We start from the raw sequence: 20,413 nt of genomic DNA on the forward strand, positions 1-20,413 counted from the left end.
GGTGTTTCACAACTTGCACCATATAATTTCAATTTAGTACCTAACGTTTTGATTTACCTACAGTTCACTACTGCCATATTTTTTATTGTCTAATTATACATTAATTGATGACTTGACAGTTGCACATCCACATTTTTGCCAACCTGTAAGGGCGAATGACCTCTCTTTGTATGCATTTCCAGTATATCAAGTTTGATATGAATTTTGGGAGGTCGTTTAAAAACCAAAATTTCATATCAAACTACTGAAAAACTTCTTATTGGACAATATGGGAGATCGTTCGGCCTTACAAGTCAACAAAATGTGAGACCTGCAACTGCCACGTCATAAATTAACGTCTAATTAGACAGTCAGACGGATGAAAGTAGTTAATTGTAAGTAAATTAAAATGTTAGGTATTAAATTAAAAAATTTGAAACGATAGGTGCAAATTGTGAAACCCTCCAAATCTCAGGGGTGTAAGTTGTAATTTACTATTGAAATTATATCCCACTTTAGTTAATAAGCTCAATCCACTTAATGATGTAATGTATTTTAGTTCATTGAAAAATACTAATTTGCCCATCAATTTTTTTCATTATTTATGGGCGTAAAATTACGACGTTGTCCTTGATTTAGTTTAAGGTATAGAAATAGAGTGCATAATATATAAATGAGGTTTAGAGTTTAGAATTAGGTTTTTGGAGCTTATGGCTTAGGGTTTAGGTATTGGGTTTAGCCCAAAACCCGGGAGCTAAACCCTAAGCAAATTTTGATGCGTAGCAGTCAAATACAAACTTAATACAAATCTAAATCTGAATAGTAATGTATTTTATTAATCTATTGTAATTTAATTTTTGTATTTTGGTCGATAGTGACTAAAATAAAATTAAGAAAAAGTGCATTAATTAATATGTAATTGTGAGAAGTTTTATTAATTTATTTGTAATTGGCCCTACAATTAATTATTAGTAAACATCCAAAATAAATTTAATCAAATAGTTTTATTTGAGAAATTAATCAGAGACTTTAGTCTAATTAACTGTATAATAAAAGAATCTTGCCCAAAAAAAAAAACTGTATAACAAAAGAAAGTGTTGACTTGATCTGAGTTAACCCAAGCACTAATCTAGCTGACTGTTTAATTATGACTTCACGAATTACGGACTAAATCTTGTATGGGGCATGCCATTGAAGACTCTCTCCGAATTACGAGCTAGCCAGGTCGTTCAGTTTACGAAATGAACTTGGTATATGTAAATGTTGGTCAAAGGATGATGAATATATATATACATGGAGAAATGAGAATCCATCCAACTAGTCAAGTCTGGTCTACGCGCATAGTATGAAAGGGCACATGTTGGCACTAGAATTTTGGATAATTAATTAATTAATTGAACTACAGCCTACAGGTTAATTTAATCGAAGTTTATTCACAAATTAAAGCAAAGGGCCGCTTGAAAAGTTAGAGAGGACTGAGAAGTAGTTAATTATTAGTCCATGATTCCATGGATGATGTTTCAGAAAGCTTTGCATACAGATTACAGAGCTCGATCTCATGGAATGTGTGATCTGGGTTGGTGAAGAAAAATGGTAACAATTATTCCAATGGGCATGTTCTTCATCTTCAGCCACATTATTGTGCTTGTAGTGCTTATAATGTGCATGGGACCAATCACACCCGAAGCACAGGCACAGACCAATGAGACCATGACTCTTCCAGATGATGAGGGTATGGGGCTTTTCTCTTAATATTCTGATAAATGAAGTTATTGTTTAAAGAAAATAAAAAATAATTATTGACACTTTTGTTTTGGTGGGTAGTGCAAGCTCTTCGTGAAATAGCTGCACAACTGAATAAAAAGGACTGGAATTTCAGCGACCCATGTAGTAATATTCCAACTTTCTCAACCCCACATACGGATCAGTACACCAACACTCTCCTCTGCAATTGCTCCTTCTCTGCCGCCAATGTATGCCACGTCCAAAGCATGTAATGCACCTTTCCCCAACCCTCTTATTAGTTCTTGTTGCACTACTACTTTATTCCTTATATATATGATGGGTGCTGGTTAATTTGGTCGAAAACTCGAAATGCATCATTGGCAAGTAATTTTATTATGATTATGATATTTAGTTTAGATGACTTCAGCCTCTGTTTCCTTTGCTTCTTGGGTGATACCCAAGTTTGTTGTGTGGATTGTGCAAGAGTGTGTTGAGTCCCATATCGATTATGTATTATTGGGTCAACTTGGGCAACCCAAATTAAAGTAATGGGTCTCCCAAGTGGCGACTGGCGAGTGAGTCCTTGGGTAGTGACGAGTGTCGAATTTAATTATCAATTTAAATTTATAATACAAGATTGTCTCATAACCTATGATTTTTTGGGTCCATATCATGCAGTTTGCTCGTGGGGCAGGAACTTGATGGTGTGCTTCCATCAGCTCTGGTGAAGCTGCCTTACCTTAAGCAAGTGTATGAAGAGCTTTCCACTATGTGTTTTAGCTTTAATTACCAGTACCACTCAAAGCTATTGGCTTTTGTCCTAATTAATAGCACTCTTTCTTGCTCATAGTAATCTAGGCCAGAATTACCTTAGTGGTTCAATACCACACGAATGGGGTTCTACCAAGATAGAATTTCTGTAAGTGACTTCTACAGCACTCATGTTTGAGGTTGCCAACAATAAATTTTCTTGCCAATAATTGAACTAATGCAATGTACCCACTGCAGGGTTCTCAGTGTGAACAACTTATCAGGACCCATCCCTGCCTATTTGGGGAACATAACTACTCTCCGAGCTTTGTATGTTTTGAATCTCTCTTACACACTTTTATCTGATCATTTAGAAATAAATTGATGTACCATTTGGTTTGGTTTGGTTTGGCTGTGACCTTGAAGAGACTATGCTTTCAGGGCGTTGGAAAGCAACTCATTTTCTGGAACTCTTCCTCCGGAGCTGGGGAAACTGATTAACATGGAGGTTCTGTAAGTGTGCTTTTTTTATCATTTTTTTTTTCAAAGTTCATATTTTGATATTCTTTGATTTGCATAAGCAAGTAAAACATGATAATTGACAATGGTTTGTTCCTGCCCATTTGTAATTAACTACAGCTACCTTCGTGCTAACAATCTCACCGGAGAGTTGCCTGTGGCCCTCACTAATCTCACCAATTTAAAAACACTGTAAGTGGTTTTACTGTACTTTAAATAATTAAGATGTTATGAGGAAAAAAGAAATCAGGTTCATGACATTCATTTTTTTTGGGGGGGCGGGGGTTCAAAAAATTTAACAGTTGGATTGGCAGTAACAACTTCTCTGGAAGAATACCCAACTATTTTCCTAGTTGGAAAGAACTCCAGATGTTGTAAGAGATCTTTTCTTGCATGCTTTTTAAATATTTATCTTCTGCAAATATTTTTGGGTGTAACCTAAATCCATTTAAAATGTGCTGTTCACAGGGAGATGCAAGCGAGTGGTCTTGAAGGGCCCATTCCTTCTAGTCTTTCTACCTTAAAGAATATGACATACCTGTGAGTCCTGGCTTCTAAGTTTTCGATTATATCAAGTTTCAGATTCTTTTCATTTTGTTTTTCCAGAAGATCATTGACGGAGAGACTTGCATTCCTGATCATAATCATGAGGTAACCTTTTGCAGAGCAATTAGTGACTTAAGCGGTGAGAGTTCAGATTTTCCAAACTTATCAAACATGAAAGACATGCAGAAATTGTGAGCCATTTTATGGTTTTTTTAATTTTTCTTATTAGAGTAATCCACATTCATATAGCAATTATTTTTCTTATATGTTCAAATTTCAGGATGTTAAGGAGCTGCAATATAACAGGAGTAATCCCTGAATATATCTCTAATATGACAAGTCTGCAAGTTTTGTAATCCTTCTGTTTATTCATTCTCTATTTTTTTTTTTTCATGATATGCAGCTCTTGATACTTGGCTATACACCCTATGGGGTAGGGGCTCTAGGTTAATATGTTGTATAATGAAATAATTACATTTATAAGTATATACAAAATGAGTTGAAGTAAGAATATTCTACCACTGTTGGGTATTCCTTAAACTTCTGTTTGAGCTTACATACATGTGAAAATCTTAAAAGCAGGTAACTCTAAGCTAAGCATCAAATGATAAACTTGTTGAATCTTTGTAGACCCAAATTTAAAATTGGGGGAAATGTTACTAATGTTTTACACTACTTTCATTTTTGGTTTACTGAATTGATATTGATAACCTTTTTTCTGTGTTCCCAATATCCGGTGAGTCATGACTTCTGGTTCCCCATCCTTTTTCTTTTGCAGGGATCTCAGCTTCAACAGATTGGAAGGGAACATTCCAAACCTTGACGCTTTATTAGGATTGGCCACAATGTAAGTAGTGTGATTCATATGGGTGGCTAGCTATAGCTCACATAAGTATTATGATTCATAGGGGCTTTTCCCCTTGGTTTCTGCATGTATCACAAAACCATGGATCATTGTTAAACCACATGAAGAATCCTACTTTTAAGTTTTCCTTTTGATTTTATAATGTGGAATTCTAGTTTTGGATACTGCACATTCTAACCAAATGAGAACCTGAGTATGGTTAGGATTAATCCAAACTGTAGTGTCTTTGCTTATGAATCCTCTGTACCAACTACCAAGGAATGGGCATTTAGTTTCCACACTCATGAACTTTGCATGGTGCATTGTGCCATTAAATTATGTATCAGGAAGGCTGCATGTATACAATTATGTTTAAAAAAATTTATATTTTCCTTATTTCTGTGTAAGCTTTTGAACTAGCATTGGTGTAATTAAATTTTTATTCACATGTAATCATATTGCTCAATGATCAGGTATCTGACAAGTAACTTGCTCACTGGGCTTCCAGAGTGGATCAAAAATAGAGATAGTCGCTAGTATGTTTCTTCATCCTAAATCTTACATAATACTATTGTTAGAGCTCTGTTCATATCCATCATTTACTTCGATCATATGCATACCATTGGCACACAGTGCACAGACCTACTTGTATGCTGCAATTTTTCCTCTTTGATTTCAGTCTGTACTTCTGAGGCTTTGTAAAATACAATGTGTATATATGGCAACTTGGTAGACAGATTATAATGCTAATTTAGATTGTGTGAATGATAAAGCCAATTACTTACACAAAGTCTTCTATAAGGATGGATAAAATTATCCATGCGTGTACTTTTTGTAGCTGATAATCGTAAAAAGGCTGGGATATGTTGTATTGATGAGTGGTAATAAAGTCCAACATTTTCTATCTTGATATCTTTGAAATGTTGAATGATTTCCTCTTAGTTCTGTCCAAATTAATTAATGTATGTTAGAAATTTTACCAAAATATTATGATATTCTTTATCTTTGAATTTCAGTAAGTTAATAGAGAACTTCATGTTTGTGTGCAGCATAGTAGATCTTTCTTACAATAATTTTTCAGAGAACTCTGTCCCAACTACATGTCGAGAAACCTTGTAAGAGTATACCCTTTTTCATTTTTTCTTCTTCTTTTCAGTAACCTGCTTGATATAAACATGTTTTGCTTTCGTTGACTACCTAAATATGTGAAAGTAACTATAGTTTGTTGTTTCATCAGTAATGTGTTCAAAAGTTTTTCCAGACAGAACAACTCGTAAGCTTCGAACTCAATGAGTTGTATTGGAAGTTTATTCATTTTTCCTCATTAAGTGTTCATAAGCTAATGCTTCTTTTATGAATATATATGTCAATGTAGAATTCTTAGCAATTGCCTCTATCCATGTTCAAAAGGTAATTAAATCTGTCGTAGAATATCTGAGGTGTACACCTCTTTTTTCATATAAAATAATTGTTTGAAGTCTTGTCTTTAACCTTATGTATGCTGCTTTTCCTGTATAGAACAGTATTCAGTACATATAAATTGTGGTGGAAAGAAAACCACCATTGGAAGCATCATATATGATGGCGATGAAGCCTCAGGAGGAGGAGCAAAGTTTGTTCACAACACAGAGAATTGGGGATTTAGTAGCACTGGTGATTTTGGGATTATGAATTTTGACCATGACTATCTAGCAAATAATATTTCCACACTCAAAATGAGCAACTCTGAATTGTACAAAACTGCCCGAATATCTCCTCTTTCTCTCACATATTATGCCCGTTGCTTAGCAAATGGAAATTACACTGTGAAACTACACTTTGCAGAAATAGTTCTCAGAGACAACAGGTCTTATTACGGTGTTGGAAGACGAATGTTTGATGTTTATATCCAGGTAGTAATTTTTTATATTCACCATGGATGAGATAAATTGGTAATTTTATGTTTACTTAATGTTTACCTTTTTAATCATTTGGATAAGTTTAACTGTTCTCCATAGTCTTTTTTTCTCCCACCAAACTTAACCACCTGTCCACATAGACTATCTTCCTATAATTTTCCTTATATATTTCTTGATCACTCCCCTTCTTGTTGCAACTCGAATAATTTATTATAGTAATTTATTACAGGAAAAACTGGTATTGAAGGATTTTGATATTGAAAAGGAAGCACAAGGGGTTGATGAGGAAGTGATTAAGGTATTTAAAGCAGTTGTCAATGCTATGATTTTAGAGATCCGCTTTTACTGGGCTGGGAAAGGGACAACTAATGTTCCAAAAAGAGGAATATATGGTTCTCTTATATCAGCTCTCTCAGTGGAGTCTGGTAAGTAATTCAAGTAATTAGTTTTCTCTCTATTTAGACTGCAATCTTATCGATCACTGTTCTTGGCTCTGTTTTCATTTCTAGATTTCAAGCCGCCAGCTGATAGCAAATGGAAGATTTTCATTGTGATTGGAGTTGTTTTAGTGATATCCATTATTTCCATGACCTTTGGCATTGTTTGGTTAAGAGGCTGTTTGGGAGGCAGGACATCTAGGGAACAAGGTAATGTAAATATCATGAAAAAAAAAAAAAAACTTTAATAATTTGAATCATATCGACGAAGTTCAACTGCATGATTGAACACTGAAGAGGGATGTAAAACAATCTAACCTTGTAACATGCATGGACAGATCTGAGAGGTTTAGATCTGCAAACTGGTTTCTTCAGATTCAAACAAATCAAAGCTGCCACTAACAACTTTGATGCTGCTAAAAAACTTGGAGAAGGTGGCTTTGGAGCTGTTTACAAGGTATTTTATAACTTATTTTTGTTTTCCCAAATATGTAAGTACTTTTCCTTTTGTTTTTCTACGCTTTTGGTCTATGACACTTATAAAGTATTATGGATGACCTACATTCCTCTAATGTATTATATTTCAAACGCAGGGCGAATTATTAGATGGTACTATTATTGCAGTTAAGCAACTTTCTTCAAAATCAAAGCAAGGAAATCGTGAATTTGTGAATGAAATAGGCATGATTTCTGGTTTACAACACCCGAATCTTGTTAGATTGTATGGATGTTGCATTGAAGGAAAGCAGCTGTTGTTGGTATATGAATACATGGAGAACAATAGCCTGGCACATTCTTTGTTTGGTAAGCTAGAAAGTTTAAAAGTGGATGGTATATATGTTATAAGTTTTTAACTAGTTTGATGAATGAATCTCATTTATTAGGCCATCTTTGTGAAATTCAGGTCCGGAGGAAGGTCCACTGAAACTGGACTGGCCTACAAGGCAGAAAATATGTGTTGGCATTGCAAGAGGTCTGGCTTTCCTGCATGAAGGGTCAACACTGAAAATTGTTCATAGAGACATCAAAACTACCAATATACTGCTTGACAGGGACCTTAACCCTAAAATTTCTGATTTTGGTTTGGCCAAGCTGGACGAAGAGGAGAAGAGCCATATCAGCACCAGAGTTGCTGGAACTATGTGAGCAGCCTTTCATCTTTTTTCTCTTTCCTTCATTGCGCATTCTATTTCAATTTTTCTTTTTTTATTCTCTGATTTCTTTTCCTTCCAAATCTTGGTTACTAGATTGTTTCATTTGTCTTGATCACAATGTCTCCAAAGTTCAGAAAATGATAAGAACAGTTTTCTCAAATGTTTTTCTATGTGGGTTAGAAGTCATGATATGCTGAGTGCCTATTTGTTGTGCAGAGGATACATGGCTCCAGAGTATGCATTATGGGGTTACTTAACTGATAAAGTAGATATTTACAGTTTTGGGGTTGTTGCACTGGAACTCATATCTGGCAAAAACAACATCAAATATCGGCCAAATGAGAATTATGTAGGCCTTCTAGATTGGGTAAGATCTTCATCACATTCGTTTGGTAGATGAAAAGTACAAAACCTTCGTTTAATTATAGCATTTTATGCATATTTTTCTTTATTAAGAAGTGAAAGTTGGTCATCCCAAAACCACAAAAACCCGGCAAAGCAACATCCCACTTCACCATCAATTAAAAAACTTAAAACAAACCAACTAGATGGTCATTTTTAGCAAAATTTATTTAATCACCAATCAAGAAACGTGCTTTGTATCTTTTTTATGAAATTTTATTTTTCCATTTCGACTTTCTTCTCGATGCTGCAGGCCCTTGTTTTGCAACAGAAAGGAAATCTGATGGAGCTGGTGGATCCAAAGTTGGGCTCTGAGTTGAACAAGGAAGAGGCAATAAGAATGATTAAAGTGGCTCTGCTATGCACCAATCCGTCACCGGCATTAAGACCCACAATGTCTACAGTAGTGAGCATGCTTGAAGGCCGAGCTATTGTTCATGAATTGAAAATAAATCCGAGTATTTATGGTGATGAAATGAGGTTTAAGGCCTTAAGAGATGATGAGTCTGATCTCACTATTCAACAGAGTTCGTGTGAGACTCAGACCCTCATTTCTTCATCTGATCATGCAAAAGGGACTGCCTCTTCCTCATCGTCCGTCCATGATATCTATAATCTTGATTCTTAATAATAAATCTAGCACAATATTCATGCTTGTAAGGACAAGCTTAGACATATGGATGTTATATTTTACTAGTGTTAAACTTCATTTGGATCAATCTAAATTCGTCTATCCAATTCAATCCAATTTGACCAATTTTGATGAATTTCACATTTCAGACCGGATATCCAAACTCAATCCAACATGTTTGGATCGTTTTAGCGAATTTCTTTGTGAAAAGTCAATTCAATCCAAAGAGATTGGTTTCTTTGTGATTGGATTTGATTTGATGACAATTTTGTATGTTTCAAGTATTTTCCTATCCTTTCTTGTTGGGGTAGTGGAGACTGATCTTATGGTGGCGACTGCGAATTTCTTTGGAGCCTTCCAAGGAACCTTGACTGGTAGGCTCTTCAGGCGTCACTGGACTACCATCAATAGGCTCTTTAGGCGTCATTGGACTAATTTCAGGCGGTGACGCTGCTACAACTGTTTCAGGGGGGATCGCAATTGGTTTTGGAGTTGTCATTGAACTTCCATTGGTAGAATCTTCATCTTCAGGTGTTGGCGCTGCTGCAACAGTTTCAAGGGAGCTCGCAATTGGTCCTGGAGTCTCTGGTGGGAGCGACTCCAGAGATGATTCTGGTGATGGGGTTGGACTAAGTTCAAGAGGTTCTTCTTCAGGTGAAGGAGAGTGAACTGGGAATGGTTGAGAGGGGGTTGGTGATGAATCGGAGTCGACTGGTGGTGGAGGAGGGAGAACTGGGGGTGGTGGAGGTGGGTGAATGAGAGTGTCAATTGGAGGTACAAGATTTCCATTGGTAGAATCATTAGGTGGAGTTGACTGGATAGGGGGTGGTAGTGGGGGTGAGTTGATTGATGGTGGAGGAGAGCCAATTTGTGTTGGGGGTACTGAATTGACTGGTGGCAGAGGTGAGTGAGCATATGGTGTTGTTTCAGGGGGGCTATCAACTAGTTTTGGAATTTCTGGAATCGGCTTTGGTGTCTCGGGTGTAGACACCAGTGGCATTGGCCTTGGCGTCTCAACGTGACATTCTTTTGTTGACTTCTGATTAGGCCTATCCAGTACGCAATTGCCCGTGTCTTTGAACACAATGTTCTTTCGAGATTGTACACATTCTTGGGCCTCACCATTGATGTAGTTGTGGGAGAATTCGAAATACCCCAAGTTAGGCAACCTGCATATACTCGCAGGAACAATCCCAGTTAGCTTGTTGTTTGAAATATGCAACTCCTCCACCTTCTCAAGACCTTTGAAAGTCGTAGACATGTCCCCACTAAATTTGTTTGAACTAATATCAAGCACTGTCACATTTGAGAGAGATCCAATTTCAGGAGGCAAAATCCCAGAAAGCTTGTTGTTGGAGAAGATGACCTCATTCAAAGTGTTTGCCATCTTTCCAATGCTTTTAGGAATGGATCCCTCAAGACAATTGTTGGCGACCACAAGCAATGAGACAGGGGAGTTCCCAAGTGTGTCAGGAATGGCGGATGTGAACTTATTGTCGTTCAAGATCAGAGCATCCAATTCTTTATTGAAAAGCTCAGGAGGCAATTTCCCATCGAAATCATTGAACCTGAGATCAAGGTACTTGAGGTTTGGAATTGATAGAACAACTTCCGGGAACGATCCCACAAATCGGTTGTTGCTAAGATCAAGCTCGTAGACAAGTGTAAGCCTCTCGAAGCTTTTTGGGATGATACCACAAAACCTGTTGGAGTTGATGTGGAATAAGGCAATGTCACTCAATAGGCCTAATTCAACAGGAAGGTATCCTGCAATGTTAGCATGGTTGAGATCAATGCCAGCCACAACCTCTAATTCTTGATCATCAAGAGCTGGGGCACAAAACACTCCGGTATAATTACAAACATTCACACCAACCCAATTGGCAGTTGTGTTAAGAGGGTCGGAGTATATGGATTTCTTCCAAGCTTGAAGTGCAATGTATGCACGTCTAAGCCTGGAGTTCGGAAACCTCAGGTCCAACTCAACCTCATTTTCGTAGTTGTCAGGCAGGTCACCGTGGCCTTCACGGAGAGTTAAGAGCTGGCGGCGAGCAATGAAGGACGCTTGGACATCGGTTAGAGCAGAGGAGAAGGATGAGAGGGAAGAGAGGAGAAGAAAGAAAACTAGAAAGCAGCCAAGGGCCTCCATCTTTTGTTAGCTAGGCCCTAGGGCTGATGAGGAGGAGAGGGGAGTTTTATATTTAGAGGGAAGGCCAATTTGGTTGGGGTTTGTTTGAGAGGCTCTGCAACAATATCTCTGCATGCATGTTTTGCAAATTTAAGGAATGCCTTTCTGCCCTTCATAAATTAAGCACCGAAAATTTAGTTAGGTTCGTTAATTCTACCGTTTTTCCGCCCTGGGTTATGTTTTAGAAACCCTTTCTCCACTAACAAACACATCACCAGCACTGATTTTTAGACGTAGAGTGTCATTCTACAGTTGGGAGCATTATGCTTGAAGTCCGAGCTCTTGTGTTTCTAATATTAGTTAGCATTTTTTGTTTTTTGGCTATAGTTTTTACGTGTTGAAAAACTCCATCGTCATGCACTGCTTCATCGTACAAAAGTTTTCAATTCCAAATAAAATTATGGTGTGTACCGGTGTTGATCTCCATCAATCAAAATTATATGGTGTTACTGCAAACAATAAGCGAAAAATTGCTAAAATTGAACCTGTTAATTATTGAAACCAACCCCAGCAAAAATATAGTAGCTAGAAGAGTAGCACAAAATAAATACAAAATTAGAGGAAAATACGAAAAGAAAAATAAATAATGGGCAAATTACACAAAAATACCTCAACTAACCACCCTATATCACTTGAGTACCTCAATTAAAAAAAGTTGCTCGTAGGTACCTCAATTACTGATTTTGCACTCCCAGGTACCTTCGTCAATTTTTCCGTCAGGCCTGCCGTTAATTGCCTACGTGGCACACTAGAAACATGCCACGTGGACAAAAAAAATTTTAAAAATAAAAAATGTTTTAAAAAATAAACTAATTATTTAAAAAAACAAAAACAAAATTAAAAACTAAAAAAAAAAAAAAAATGGAATTGCAGGAGGGGATGGCTGCAAATTAGGATGAGGGGGGGATGGCTGGGTTGGGTGGGTCTCGGAGGGAGAGGTGGGAGGCGGAGGGAGGCTCCTGCAACTCCATTTTTTTTTGTTTTTTTTTTAGTTTTTAATTTGTTTTTGTTTTTTAAATAATTAGTTTATTTTTTAAAACATTTTTTATTTTTAAAATTTTTTTGTCCACGTGGCATGTTTCTAGTGTGCCACGTAGGCAATTAACGGCAGGCCTGACGGAAAAGTTGACGGAGGTACCTGGGAGTGCAAAATCAGTAATTGAGGTACCTACAAGCAACTTTTTTTAATTGGGGTACTCAAGTGATATAGGGTGGTTAGTTGAGATACTTTTGTGTAATTTGCCCATAAATAATTAATTCCTAAAGAATAACAATTGTGACAGAGTTCTTCACCAAAGGAAAAAACAATCATGGAGAAAATCTCGATTGCACTTTGTCAAAAACCTCACAAAGAGAGAGAGAGAGAGAGAGAGAGAGAGAGAGAGAGAGAGAGAGAGAGAGAGAGATGGGGCAGAGGGGAGAGGAGGGCCGTCGTTAGGGGAGGGGGGTCGATGGTGGGGAGTAGGGCTGGTATTTTTTCCCGACAAACTGTCACCGATCGAAATTTCGACCGAAAACAAGCCGTCGGTAACCGAGGTGGCATAATATCGAACCCATCGGCGTCACCGACTGACGTGCCGACCCTTGTCGGTGGTGGTTTGGAAATCCCAAATCGTTGGCAAATCGTTACCGACTGACCCTTCTTCTTCTTCACATCTACAACGTCTCAACTGTCAATCTCTACCGCCGAGTACCACTTGTGATTTCCCCACCACCCGAGACCTCCTCACCACCTGCAATCTCCACTACCACCACCAGTTTCTCTCGCAATCTCTCTGCCTCCCCACCACCGACTTCTACCAACCGCCTCCGACACAGTTGATAGCCGACCACCGTCGAATCAGCATCGACTCACATTTTGGTATTCCGACCAGCCTCGGTCGGTTGGTTGGTTGGAAGCTATCGAGTCAGTTATCGATCCAATACCAGCCCTAGTGGGGAGGGTTTCTCCATCCCTTTCTCTTTTTTTCATATAATATTTTAGTTTTCATTTTTTATAATTGTTTTAGTTTTACTTTTTTTATAATGATTTTAGTTGTATTTTTTGTAATTATTTTTAGGTGAATAGACGTTTTTATCCTTAAAAATTGGTTACGTGGTGACCAATTTTTAATGGAAGTTATCACAGAATTAACGAAAATTCTTGAAACAAATCGTTAATAATAGCCTTTATTTGAAGCAAAGGGAAAACATGATCTTTAACTGAAAATAAGGGTATAGTTGGAGTCTTTGTGCTAAAATTTTCCTTTTTTTGAATGTCTAAGAGGCCTCTCATCTATTTTCTTAAAAAACAATTACAATTTTATAGTCTATGTGTAGTTAAAAACAAGAAAAATGAATTAGACTTTAAATGGCGGCACATCACATTGTAAGACGTAGAAAATTCTCAAGTTTTAATTATAAATAAAGTTAATAACCTACTAAAAAGTCCCTAAAAACATTTAGTAAGACTGAAAATGAGCATATATCGTTTTTAACACGTGAGGACATAAGCACATTGACGGAAGTAAGGCTGGGTTGGTTTGACCGAAAAACCGAGACCGTACCCGAAACCGCTTCAACCGATACCGAAAATAACCGTACCGGAGAGAAACCGTACCGAGATCTCGGTTTGCCAACCGAACCGGTATGTTCGGTTCCGGTTCCGATTTTTAGATCTTAAAACCGTTGGTTTACCGAACCAAACCGAGTATATATAACATTTAATTTAAATATTACATTTTTATACATTTCTATACCCTAAAATACCTTTCTATAATACATTTATATAAATTTCTATAATTTATATAAAAAATATATAAATTTATAAACCCTAAACCCTTTCTATACCCTAAACCCCATAATTAATAATTTATATGTTTTTTAATTTATATAATACATTTCTATATAAAAACTAATTACAAATACCCTAAACTAATATTATACCATATTCTAAACAATTTATATCATATAACTATAAACTAAATACTAAACTCTATATCCTATTCCTATATCTCATACCCTAAATCCTAAACCCTATTATGTATTTTAAAATTTTTAAATCATATACATTATAAGGCTTATTATATCCTATATACCATATACCCTAAGACTATAATTGATAATAATTCAATAATTTATAGTTGGTATATAACTAATAACTATAGTCTATAAAAATGTTTAGTATGGTATAAGATGATAATAGTCTATAACTAATAACTATAGTCTATATAAATGTTTAGGGTTTAGAAATGCATTATATAAAATGTTTTATATAAATTATAAAACATATGTAATACAAAGTAAAAACTCTAAACCCCAAAGTCCAAACCCTAAACCCCACGCAAACCCCAAAATACCCTAAACCCTAAACCCAAAATATCCTATTGTCTAAATTTTTAATGAATTTTTAAAACATTTTATTTTTAGTTTTTAATCATCTCTTCTCTCTCCTGCCAACTCCCCCTTTCTCTCTCATTTCTGACTTTCACTTTCTCTCTCCCCAACGTCACGCTCTCTCTCTCGCCGTGCCTTTGATCAGCGATACACTGTCGTCCGGCGGCTAATGGAGGCGAGACCACCTCCGAAATGCTCGCCTCTCCCTCCTCTCTTTGCCCATGTGTTTTGATTTTCCAGAAAGGCAAGGATCGCGGCAACCTGAGCTGGGGCAGAGCCGAGCCCTTTGCCGACGATCTCTGTGCTCCGACGGCTTCGCGACTTCCCACCACCCAGAACTCATTCCTCTCATCGAGCCGGTCATTTTGGTACCTTTCCCTCACGCCGACGACTCCCCAAGACGGCGAATCGAAGCCACCCAGTTCGACCTCCGATGGCATCTCTCTGTTCCCTTGCTCTTCTCCCTCTCTCTCTCTCTCTCTTAACTCAAGCCGGTCAATGGCCATACCGAGCCGAGCCGACCCGAAATGCCGGTTCGACCGAGTGCCGATTTACCGGCATTTCAGTTCCGGTCTCGGTAACCAAAAGGGGCAACCGAGGGGGGTCCGGTCGGTTGCCGGTTTGGGGTTCTCGGTTCGGTAACCGGACCGAACCCACCCCTAGACGGAAGCATGACCGATCGCTTTTTTATCGTAATAGTGCTGACTGCTGATTGTTTAGTTACAAACTTACAATAATGCAGTAATTAACAATTCTAAGTGTTATTGCTCTGAAAATATATTTTTCTTCCCTATTTTCTACATGTTTGTTGATAATTTTTTAGGTAGAGGATTTTTTTTAGATATGATTTAGCATGTATTAAGGGATTCATAAGGTTAAGATTTAGAATTTTGAGTTTTTTTTTTTAAAAAAAAATTAATAGTGTAACTGCACCGAAAAATGTGCAAAACAACGCTACTGAGCTCTGAGTGCTCGGCCCATTTTTTTTGTACTTAAGCATGAAAATCCTCCATATATTTATTTTTGAATGGATTATAGATTAGAGGTCTTCTATAAAGAAAAAAAATATATATATATATGGATTACAGGTGTTTTAGTCGAAAACCCTTTAATTTTCTTGTAATGAGGTGAAATTCTTACTCATACATAAAATGCTATTAAACTATTATTCAATATTAAAATTTAATCTGATTGCATACATGCATAAAAGTGCATAATTAACCAAAATAGTTTGAGCAGATTATTAGCTTAGAGAAAAGCCAGTTTCCATTCACACACATCAAACAAATATAGAAAATTAAAATGGAGAAGAAATTTGATTGAACAGTTTGCCGATAATGTCCTTTATTGCATTAAGTAGTCATGAATTACAATCTATGATCAACTAACAAAAGTGGGTGTTCATTGAAAGATTGTAAAACTTATAAAGAGAGCCAAAATGTAAGGAGGAGAGGTTGATATTGTATTGCTTAGTAGCCTGGAAACATCGGTGGAGGTGGCGATGAGTATTGGAAGCCGAAGTTCGGTGGGAGGACCAAGTCATCTATTAGGGGTGGTGAGAAAGCAGGAGGAGGAGGTGAAAGGGAAGGAGAAGGTGGTGGCGAAGAGTTTACTAGAGGTGGTGGAGAATGGACTGGAGGTGGAGGTGAAAGGGAAGGAGAAGGTGGTGGCGAAAAGTTTACTGGAGGTGGTGGAGAGTGGACTGGAGGTGGAGGAGAGTGGACCGGTGGTGGAGGTGAGTGGACCGGTGGTGGTGAGGGTGAGTGAACTGGGGGTGGTGGAGGAGAGTAGACTCTAAGTGGAGAGTAAACTATTGGTGCCTCAACCTCCGGACTTTTAGTGGAAAGAGCAGGCGGTGGTGGAGGTGAGTGGATCGGGGGTGGAGGAGAGTGGACCGGTGGTGGAGGAGAGTGAATCGGTGGTGGCGAGGGTGAGTGAACTGGGGGTGGTGGAGAGTAAACTATAGGTGGAGAGTAAACTATTGGTGCCTCAGCTTCCGGACTTTTAGTGGAAAGTGCAGGTGGTGGTGGAGAGTGGACCGGTGGTGGTGGAGAGTGGACCGGTGGTGGAGGTGAGTGGACAGGTGGTGGTAGTGGTGGAGAGTGGACCGGTGGTGGAGGTGAGTGGACCGGTGGTGGTGGAGAATGGACTGGTGGTGGAGGAGAGTGGACCGGTGGTGGTGGTGAGTGAACCGGTAGTGGAGGAAAGTGGACTGGTGGTGGCGAGGGTGAGTGAACTGGGGGTGGTGGAGGAGAGTAAACTATTGGTGCCTCAGCCTCCGGACTTTTAGTGGAAAGGGCAGGCTGTGGTGGAGGTGAGTGGACCGGTGGTGGAGGTGAGTAGACAGGTGGTGGAGGAGAGTGCACCGGTGGTGGTGGAGAATGGACCGGTGGTGGTGGAGAGTGCACCGGTGGTGGAGGTGAGTGGACCGGTGGTGGTGGTGAGTGGACCGGTGGTGGTGGAGGTGAGTGGACCGGTGGTGGAGGAGAGTGCACCGGTGGTGGAGGTGAGTGGACCGGTGGTGGTGGAGAATGGACCGGTGGTGGAGGTGAGTGGACCGGTGGTGGTGGTGAGTGGACCGGTGGTGGAGGTGAGTGGACCGGTGGTGGTGGAGGTGAGTGGACCGGTGGTGGTGGAGAATGGACCGGTGGTGGAGGAGAGTGCACCGGTGGTGGAGGTGAGTGCACCGGTGGTGGTGGAGAATGGACCGGTGGTGGAGGTGAGTGGACCGGTGGTGGTGGAGGTGAGTGGACCGGTGGTGGAGGAGAGTGGACCGGTGGTGGAGAGGGTGAGTGAACTGGGGGTGGTGTAGTGTTGATTGGTGGTGGAGGAGAGTAAACTATTGGTGCCTCAGCCTCCGGACTTTTAGTGGAAAGGGCAGGCAGTGGAGAGTAAACTATTGGTGCCTCAGCCTCCGGACTTTTAGTGGAAAGAGCAGGTGGTGGAGGTGCAACAACTGTTTTAGGTGGGTTCACAACTGGTTTTGGAGTTTGTTCTTTTGGTGGTTTCTCCCTGGGAGATTGTTGGTCGACCACTTTCGGAGGTCTAATTGGAGGATGAGAAGGTTTTAGGGGTCCTGATCCGCCTCCACACTTTGCCTTACTGCAATCCACTGGTTTGCTCACCACAACTTGACATTGTTTTGGTGACTTCTGCTTAGGCCTATCTGGTAAGCAGTTGCTTGTGTCATCAAACACCGTGTCCTTGTCCTTCTTAGACGATGGTACACATTCTTGGGCCTCACCATTGAAGTAGTTGTAGGAGAAGGTGAAATTCCTCAAGTTAGGCAACTTGCATATACTCTCAGAAACAAACCCAGTTAGAATGTTGTTTGCAATATTCAACTCCTCTACCTTCTCAAGGCCTTTGAAAGTCTTAGACATGATCCCACTGAATGTGTTCGAACTAATATCAAACACAGTCACATTTGAGAGAGATCCAATTTCAGGAGGCAAACACCCAGCAAACTTATTGTTGGAGAAGATGACCTCATTCAAAGTGTTTCCCATTTTTTCAATGCTTTTAGGAATGCATCCCTCAAGATGATTGTTGGCAACCACAAGCGCTGAGACAGGGGAGTTCCCTAGTGTGTCAGGAATGGTGGAGGTGAACCTATTGTCGTTCAAGATCAGAGCATCCAATTCCTTATTGAAAAGCTCAGGAGGCAATTTCCCCTCAAAATCGTTGAACCTGAGGTCAAGGTACTTGAGGTTTGGAATTGACAGAACAACTTCTGGGAAGGATCCCACAAACCTGTTGTTACTAACATCAAGCTCGTGGAGAAGTGTAAGCCTCTCGAAGCTCTTTGGGATAATACCACAGAACCTGTTGGAGTTGATGTGGAACAAAGCAATGTCACTCAACAAGCCTAATTCAACAGGAAGGTATCCTGCAATGTCATAACGGTTGAGATCAATGCCAGCCACAACCTCTAATTTTGGGTTATCAAGAGCTTGGGCACAAAACACTCCGGTATAATTACAAACATTAGTACCAACCCAATTCTCAGTTGTTTTAAAAGGGTCGGAGTATATGGCCTTTTTCCAAGCTTGAAGTGCAATGTAGGCATTTTTAAGCCTGGAATTGGGAAACTTCAGATTCAAGTCAACCTCATATTTGTAGTTGTCTGGCAGGTCGCCGCCTTCAGAGATGGCTAACAGCTGGCGGTGGGCAATGAAGGACGCTTCGGCATCAGTTAGAGCAGAGGAGAAGGATAAGAAAGTAGCTATGAGAAAAAAGAAAACTAGAGAGCAGCCAGCTGAGGCCTGCATTTTTTGTTCGGCCCCGGGCTGATGAGGAGGAGGGGTGAACAAGGGAGTAATATATTCCGAGTTTGGTTGGTTTTTTTTTTTTTTTTTTGAGAGGCTGTCCGTGAAATTCTCTGCAGTTTTTGCAAACCTATGGGCTATGGCTTGCCTTTCTGTTAGGCCAAAAAGAAAAAAAAGGATTGCCTTTGTGGCTTCTTAAATTAAGCCCCGCCAATTTCGTTGGTTTGTTTGTTTTTCCATTTTCAGCTTGGTCGTTGCTTGAAGGCCGAGCTATTGTGTCTGATATCCCATTTTGTTTCAGCCAGTTGTTACTTGTTGATAAATTGATTAGAACAGTTTTTGAATTCATACATGCACTTCATTGTAGAACATAACATAAAATGGTAATTAACAGTAACAAAGTCATATAAATGGTCCAATTCTATTATCTGTTGTAGTGACTCTACTTTTTCTTTTCTTTTTTTCGTATGACTAATTCTTGGGATAATCAAATATTCCCGTAGTCATCATTTATGTATTTTTCTATACCTAGATATAATTGATACAAGATGACGAGAAAAAGAAAAGATATAATTGATACAAGAAAAAAAGATTTTTGAAACTTTTTCAAGAGTTTCTGCTAGCTAGCTAGGAAGAAAAAAGTCTAGCATGGATGGCAAACTTGAACCAACCTAGCTAGCTGGGAAGTTTGCCATTTTTAACATTCGTCAATTTCAACATTATGGACCAACCCAAACAACTACAAGAGGTTCATATTCCAATTTAGCAAATGTCCTGAGAACAGGAGTCAAAGGCATTGCAGGTTTGCCTTTGTCGAAAGCAAAAGGAGCATATACTCATGTTTCACCCATTTAAATAAGGAAAAAATTTACAAACATGACACATATTTTGATGGTTGTTTCATTTCAGGACATTAATTTTGTTTTGTGTTAATGAAGGACACATACTTTCATTTTGTGTTAATTAAGCACCATGTTTTTTTCAGTTTTTATCTCAACTTTGGCCCGACGTTGGACTCATCAAAACTTCACTAAATTCAGAAAAATTATACTGGGTTTAAAAATATGCATCTCCTCTTTACAACCATATAGAGATTACCCAAATCGGATCTCTACAACTCCAGATAATCGGCCCTAAAGTAGGGTACCCGAAATTGTTTGATTTTCCAAATTTTTTTCCAAAGGTCCGATTGGACAGTTTCGAGTATCCTACTTTTGGGCCAATTATCTGGAGTTGTAGATGTTCGATTTAAGTGATCTTTATATGATTGTAAAGAGGAGATGCATAGCTTTAAACCAAGTATAAGTTTGCTAAATTTGGTAGAGTTTTGATGGGTCCAATGTCAAGCCAAAGTTAAGATAAAACAGGGTCCTTAATTGACACAAAATAAAAGTATGTGTCCTTCATTAACACGAATCAAAATTAATGTCCTGAAATGAAACAGCCATCAAAGTATATGTCCTGTTTGTAAATTTTTCCCTTTAAATAAAGTATCATGTGTCTTAAAGAAAACAATAAAAAAACTTGCTTCTTATTTTAAATTAATTACATCTAAGAAGGAAAAACGCATTTATTTATATAGGAAATACACCAAATAACAAATTAAAGCTAAAGAATATTTTATGTGAATATGTGCATCTGTCAGTATAAAAAAAAACTATCGAGTGCACGACATTCTTGTCGAGCCCTAAGCAAAT

The 20,413-nt window shown here is 38.7% G+C and overlaps 3 protein-coding genes across 3 annotated transcripts; 1 reads left to right on the top strand and 2 right to left on the bottom strand.

The window, feature by feature from the left end:
* The first annotated feature begins 1,569 nt into the window (after positions 1 to 1,569).
* Positions 1,570 to 8,882, top strand: LOC147297027 (putative LRR receptor-like serine/threonine-protein kinase At1g07650). Its single transcript, XM_086229921.1, has 24 exons — positions 1,570 to 1,711; positions 1,804 to 1,972; positions 2,383 to 2,454; positions 2,555 to 2,623; positions 2,713 to 2,784; positions 2,896 to 2,967; positions 3,094 to 3,165; positions 3,276 to 3,347; positions 3,442 to 3,513; positions 3,639 to 3,710; positions 3,800 to 3,871; positions 4,298 to 4,366; positions 4,837 to 4,899; positions 5,413 to 5,478; positions 5,601 to 5,636; positions 5,739 to 5,773; positions 5,882 to 6,255; positions 6,491 to 6,686; positions 6,771 to 6,908; positions 7,037 to 7,155; positions 7,292 to 7,502; positions 7,603 to 7,840; positions 8,069 to 8,219; positions 8,508 to 8,882. Exons 1-24 carry the CDS (start codon positions 1,570 to 1,572, stop codon positions 8,880 to 8,882), a joined length of 3,027 nt encoding a protein of 1,008 aa, XP_086086047.1.
* A 292-nt stretch (positions 8,883 to 9,174) lies between these two features.
* Positions 9,175 to 11,034, bottom strand: LOC147297028 (pollen-specific leucine-rich repeat extensin-like protein 1). The gene has a single exon (XM_086229923.1). The coding sequence runs from the start codon at positions 11,032 to 11,034 to the stop codon at positions 9,175 to 9,177; it is 1,860 nt and encodes a 619-aa protein (XP_086086049.1).
* A 4,883-nt stretch (positions 11,035 to 15,917) lies between these two features.
* Positions 15,918 to 18,719, bottom strand: LOC147297029 (pollen-specific leucine-rich repeat extensin-like protein 3). The gene is made up of 2 exons (XM_086229620.1): positions 16,757 to 18,719; positions 15,918 to 16,039 (listed from the first exon to the last, which is right to left on the bottom strand). The coding sequence occupies exons 1-2, from the start codon at positions 18,717 to 18,719 to the stop codon at positions 15,918 to 15,920; spliced, it is 2,085 nt and encodes a 694-aa protein (XP_086085746.1).
* Positions 18,720 to 20,413: the final 1,694 nt, after the last annotated feature.

The sequence above is a fragment of the Dryas octopetala genome, chromosome 1, assembly GCF_963921425.1.
Source record: "Dryas octopetala chromosome 1, drDryOcto1.1, whole genome shotgun sequence".
Classification (NCBI taxonomy): domain Eukaryota; kingdom Viridiplantae; phylum Streptophyta; class Magnoliopsida; order Rosales; family Rosaceae; genus Dryas; species Dryas octopetala.